This window comes from Pleuronectes platessa, chromosome 5, assembly GCF_947347685.1.
Source record: "Pleuronectes platessa chromosome 5, fPlePla1.1, whole genome shotgun sequence".
Taxonomy (NCBI): domain Eukaryota; kingdom Metazoa; phylum Chordata; class Actinopteri; order Pleuronectiformes; family Pleuronectidae; genus Pleuronectes; species Pleuronectes platessa.
In genome coordinates, this window is record NC_070630.1 from 15862754 (window position 1) to 15868980 (window position 6227).

At 41.3% G+C, this 6227-nt stretch overlaps 1 protein-coding gene across 1 annotated transcript; it reads left to right on the forward strand.

Moving 5' to 3' along the window:
- The first annotated feature begins 1358 nt into the window (after positions 1–1358).
- Positions 1359–3188, forward strand: ssr3 (signal sequence receptor, gamma). Its single transcript, XM_053422007.1, has 5 exons — positions 1359–1600; positions 1999–2125; positions 2436–2534; positions 2715–2846; positions 3121–3188. Exons 1-5 carry the CDS (start codon positions 1468–1470, stop codon positions 3185–3187), a joined length of 558 nt encoding a protein of 185 aa, XP_053277982.1. The 5' UTR covers positions 1359–1467; the 3' UTR covers position 3188.
- Positions 3189–6227: the final 3039 nt, after the last annotated feature.

The following is a 6227-nucleotide window of genomic DNA, read 5'->3' on the forward strand; positions in this document are numbered from 1 at the left end:
CTGCATGGCCATACTCTCATGCACTGTGGCATGTTTGTCAGATGAAAAGTGCTTGTGAATTTTATGCAGGATCTTAAAACATGTGCTCAAAACCACAGCAGGATGAGGCACCGGCATGTAGGTTAGAAAGAAATCCTATTTACTTACCTGTTCGTGAGGAGTGAGGTTTTATTTATTGGTCTCTGCATATTTGTATCATCTCCAAGACGTCACTCAAAACCTACGCAGCAGAGCTGGAAGCTCATTTTCACAGGATCGAACTCAAATGCTTCCCCACTGACTGATCCACCTACATCTCTACAAACTGAAAATATTCTTTTGAAAAATCACTGAAACACCTTATCAATGTTTTCCTGTCTCTTGCACTATGAGGATTACGAGTTGTATGAGGCCATGACCTCACCCTCCTTGATAGGGTGTAATCCTGGTGAGGTCAGATCTGCAGATCCACTGCCAGTCCCAGAGGAAGTGTGCACCAGCTGAACACATGCACCGACATGTAGACGTTGACCTCTAGTGGTCATTCGTTAGATGATCAAATTTCTATACATGACCGTACCTGGTTCTCAGACTTTTGTTTCATCAAACATCATCTCCCAAAAAGGAAGGTGAAGATGAAGTGAAGAGGCAGTGGATGACACTCTGACAAGTGTACAACCAGTAGAGTATTTATTTAGTCATAGTAGTTCAGACTGGAGGACGACATGTTGATGTAAATAAGGTGATGTGACTTCAGGGCAGGATGTGGCGAGGCTGTGAGCAGGATTCACAAAGAAGATTGGATTCTGCAGAAAAGAGAAACCACTTATTTGGTGTTTCGCATATCTATTTGAAAGTGATGTCTGCAAATTGTAATAAGCTTCTTAATGGTCTGCAGTAAACCTTATTTTCTTTTAACTTTTCCAGTTTATAGGGTTTTGCTTTTTGCGTCGTCTTTGTGGTCATTTAGTGTCTAGTTGTTCATATTTTGTGTCTCTTTGCCGTCATCTCTCTTAGCCTTTGCTATAAGACAGCGGCTTCACTTAACCTTTTGGGCCTGTGACTGCAAAAATCTGAAAAATGTATAGTCTCATAAATATTAACTAAACATACATGGTTCTTGTATGTTACTTTACCCATAATTGAAAAAAGTTTGCTTTTAGATTTTGATATTGAAATTGCAGGAAACAAGGATTAACATGGTGACGTAACAACATCACAGACTCACAAACTGAGCAAATGAAACACACACTTGTAAAAAAAAAGTGCAGACAACCGTTTAGCTTTAGCAGGTGCAGTGTCTCTATAATCCTGCAGAGGGCAGCAGTGGCGCTAATCGTCAATTTCATCGTCAGAACGAAGAAGAAAGGCCTGCGTGGTATTTCCGGGTTTATGCTGACGCGTCCCTCTTCTCCTCGTACACCGACGTGTCAGTCTCCTTGTTTCCCGAGCTGAGCAGCAGTCAGGCCGGTCACTCAGTCCGCAGACATGGCACCCAAAGGAAGCAACAAGCAGCAGTCGGAGGAGGACCTGCTCCTCCAGGACTTCAGCAGGAACCTCTCCGCCAAGTCCACAGCTCTGTTCTACGGCAACGCGCTCATCGTCTCTGCCATCCCCATCTGTGAGTACCCAGTTAGCCACTTAGCTTAGCTAGCACTGATTCATTGGATCGAAGGAAACAGGGGGAAACCGACCCACTTCTTATATAATTCCACTCACTACAGTGTATTATAACATCATGCATTAGTTCCCAATCAGAACAGAGCATAATGTAACTAAACTGTGCACTGAAAAGCGTTGTATGCTAACAGCTGCTAAAGGCTCGTTGAGGATACTTTGAAAACCGTAATCTCTGTTATAAATTGTATTTTGAAAAGCGAAACAAAAGCAGATATTACGTTACTATCTATTGATCACTTGGAGAAAGTTGAATCTGGCATGTTGCTCACACACAGTCACTGGCTAGACTTCATGGTAAAGTATCTTCTCATAAAACTGTGATTGACTGCATCTCTCCAGGGCTCTTCTGGAGGATCTGGCACATGGATCTGGTCCAGTCTGCAGTTCTATACGGCGTCATGACTCTGGTCAGCACCTACCTGGTGGCCTTTGCCTACAAGAACGTCAAGTTTGTCCTCAAGCACAAGTGAGTTGAGTCAGACCCTCTGCGTGATGATTGCATTAATGTTGTTTTGTTTACGGAAGCAGATCCACATTTGTATTCCTGCATTTATCATATCTTTCTGAAAAGGATTTAGGATGATGTTAAGTCCACTGGACAGTATTTGTTCTTTCCGTTTCATGGGACAAACCACGAAATACTGATGTCTGTGACCATAGTACCTTGTAATTACTGAGAGATAACTTGGCATCTCTAATCGTATCCGTCAATGTGTTATAGAAACTATGAGTGAAGGCCTCTGACTGGCTCTCGCTGTTTTCTGTTTGTCCTGCAGAGTTGCCCAGAAACGTGAGGACGCTGTTTCCAAGGAGGTGACCAGGAAGCTGTCTGAGGCCGACAACCGCAAGATGTCCCGCAAGGAGAAAGATGAGAGGTGACGCCTCTTAGTTTTGTAGACATATCTAAAAGTTAGTTGTGACAAACTAACTGGAGCAGATGTATTGAGTGTTACAGCTCATACAACCCATGAAGGCTTTAAATGGTCTCAACAGTGATGAGGTTTCTCTGCCCGTGCTCTAAAACGCGGGACATGTTGTTTTTCTCTTCTCCTCAGGATCCTGTGGAAGAAGAACGAGGTCGCCGACTACGAGGCCACCACCTTCTCCATCTTCTACAACAACACTCTGTTCCTGGTGCTCGTCATCGTCGCCTCCTTCTTCTTGCTCAGGAACTTCAACCCCACCGTGTATCCTTTCAGTCATCAAGTCCCTCAGCTGAGTTAACATTTGAGATCCACATCGTTACCAGAATTAAAACGTGTCACACAACTACTTGAAATTTGTGTGACACGTTTAAGCAAAATATTAACATTGAATTAAAGAATTATATTATTTAAATTTATAGTTTTTGAATTTTGATTGGACTTGAGCCTTCACCTTCCCAGTCTACATATGCTCAAAGTTTGAATCCGATAAAATACATCTTGATTCCTGTTTTCCCTTAACTCACTTTTCTCCCAGTAACTACATTCTGTCCATCAGTGCCTCCTCTGGACTCATCGCTCTGCTCTCGACCGGCTCCAAGTAAAGGAAGAAGCTGAGGGGGTAATGGGAGGGAGGGATTGGGTAGGAGAGGAGGAAGTGGGTTTACAGAATTATTTTTTTCAACAATCTTGAGAATGGGGTTTAAAGGGGGGCTGGAATATCACATTTCAACTTCATGAAATTCATGATCAAATATCTGGAGGGTTTTTCTCCAGGTCTGTCTTCTGTTTTTTGTAACAAATAAAGCAACCAGGTTTACTTGTGTATGTGTGTCATTCAGTCTGTTACAGAGCCTGTTTATTATTAATATAAATAATAAGCCTCTACACACGACTCTGTGGGTTTCACTGCCTGCTCCACTCTCCGGGTTAATCTGTTTTCATTATTATTGTTTCCTAAAGTTGTGCGACATAAATTCCCACTGGTTTTACACATTTTCAGTAAAAAAACTTCACAGAATTATGACGTTAAACTCCCATCAGGTTTAAACTCATAACAGACACAGTTATTTCCATTGGCAATGCATTTATTTATAATCACACTTTCATATATGATATTTACAGAGAAACCACTGAAATAGTACACTGATGGTTTGCATGTCACTTTTCCATCCTAAACCTCAGCCGACCTAAGTAACAAGATTGGTCTGTGGAGCTGAAACATAGAAACTTCACACTTTAATCTGAATTGATTTTAGGGAAACTTAAGACAAAGCTCATGTGACCTATTGCAGGAGATCACATTTTTATGTTATCTGGATTCATTCATCCATTTTGGCCTTTGGCCTGTTTCACCGGTTGTGGAACTGATGCTGATAACAAATAGAGAAGACGGTTAAAAGGTCAAAGATCACAGAGGACAGAGGAATGTCCAGTTTGTCCATATTGTCACTGTATGTATTATAAAAGATATCAGGTATATTTAGGGAACTGATATCTATGAGTGTGAAATTTGGTGTAACCTAATTAAAGGGGACTGTTGGGCCTTGGTGGAGGTGAATGTCTTATTGACCAAATAACACCCCATCTTTGTTGGTATCCATGGGACATTTGATTGCTAGTCTCTCTCTGGAGTTTGTTATAGTTTGAGACTATTTCCTGAAGAAAAGCTGATGTTTCATTAAGTCAATAGTTGTTCCAGTCAGATCAGTTTGGGGGAAGCAGCCTAAATAAAGACCTAGACAGAACAAAGACAGTGTCGTACACTGTCAGAAGCTGTAATCAAGGACTCCATAGATGAGGAGGAAGTATCTAAGAAGTAATTACTTGCCGAATCGGAAAAATGTAAACATTTCACCAAAAGGGTCTACACACACACACAGTGTAATGAGGCTTTGTCCAAATAATAGATACATACTCTATACTGGGCACAACAGAATAATCTGGAGGAACATTGCTCCACTCTCATGTTTCTTTTGTAGGACAACATCCAGTCACAAGGTAACAACTCATAATAAAGACGTCCCTGAATGTTTTTACTGTACTGAACTCACTTCAAGGCACTCTGTCCGGTTAACACGTCTCCACACACACAGACAGGCTACGATCCAACATGGTCACTTGCACAAAAGAACAAAACGGTTCCACTACCACATGTGGTGTCTCACATTGGATCAATCACGTAAACTGACTTTGACTTAAAAAGAAGCATTCACAGACTGTTTAGATCAAATATTGTCCGTATTTTGATAAGATGAAATTGACGCAAGTAATTGAAGGCAAAAAAAATCATTTGTTTGTTTTTGTACATGGCTCCTCTTTTGTATTGTATGAATGACGACTGAGTGCTGGTCCGACCACCCTCGTTTGTATTCACCACCGAGCCAAAGCAAATAGCCGGGGGGAAGCCTGTTCATCGGTCAAGGCCACACTTTGCTTTAAATAAACCACGAGCCGGTTGCTGCTTATGGATGTTTGTTCAAATATGTGTAACAGCGTTCTTGGGCGAAAACACAAACGAGTCTACTGAAGTTTCCCTTGATTAAAGTCTGCAGTGTGTTTGTGCTACAAATCAACAATTGTTCACCAAGGACAAAACAGCGACGCAGCTGGAGGCCGGCCAAAGTCCCTGCTGATCGCTGCGATGGCTTGTTCTCCAGATGAGAAAGAGTCAAGGTTAAGTCATTACAGAATAGCTCATTCCTTATTTGTCACAACAGAAGGCCATTCTTTCACATAACGCTGTTATTGTTGCAGATTCTATAATCTGACTTCACTATAGAAATAAAGCCTTATTCTTTACAGAGAGCTATATAAAATATGAGGCTGGAGGATAAGGATGGTGTGAAGATTCAAACACTGCAGCGACACTGCAGAGGAGCAACAAAATAACTCTATTTACATCTTATTTATATATCAGCCATACATTACAGTGAAGGCCTAATATGTAACAGAGGCTTCCTCGTGGTTTCGCTTATGTTACAAGTTCTGCCTTAAAACATTTTATATACATGTAACATCTTCAAAGAGATGACAATATCTCAAAATGTCAAAATAAATTCCAGATTTGTTAACTACTAGAATAAATACTTTAATCTTTGCCACATCCCAAACACCTTGCCTATATTTCACATTGTGCCATTAACAAGCAGTTATTCTAACGACCACCAGGAGGAAGGGGGGGTCATCCTTTTATTATATAGATCTATCATATGCTAGAGTCCGTATGTGCAAAGTTCATTGAAGTGATCAGCGATGCAGGTTCGGTTCACAGGAAAGAAAGAGGACGAGTCCATAATGAACACAAACCCAGAGAGAAGTGGTCTGCCTTTTGATCCTAAAGCATTATTTCTCTCTTCTTAAGATCTAATAAAGCAGAGGAAGAGTTCCTCAAAAAGACCACATGGGGGCGACATGCTTCGCTCTCTCCCCTTAATGCTTTCCACATTCCTACTGACACTCAATATCCCACAATCCTCTGCTTCACCCCATGGAGAGTAGACGATCAAATTCCTTTTCTGTTGGTTACTAATGTGCTTTGTAGAAAAGGGGAAAGTATAGAGAGGCAGATTACAGAAGGGGGAACATGCACCTGTTGGTTAATACGCTCAGGATATGCAGCCAATAATATCTACTTGATACTAC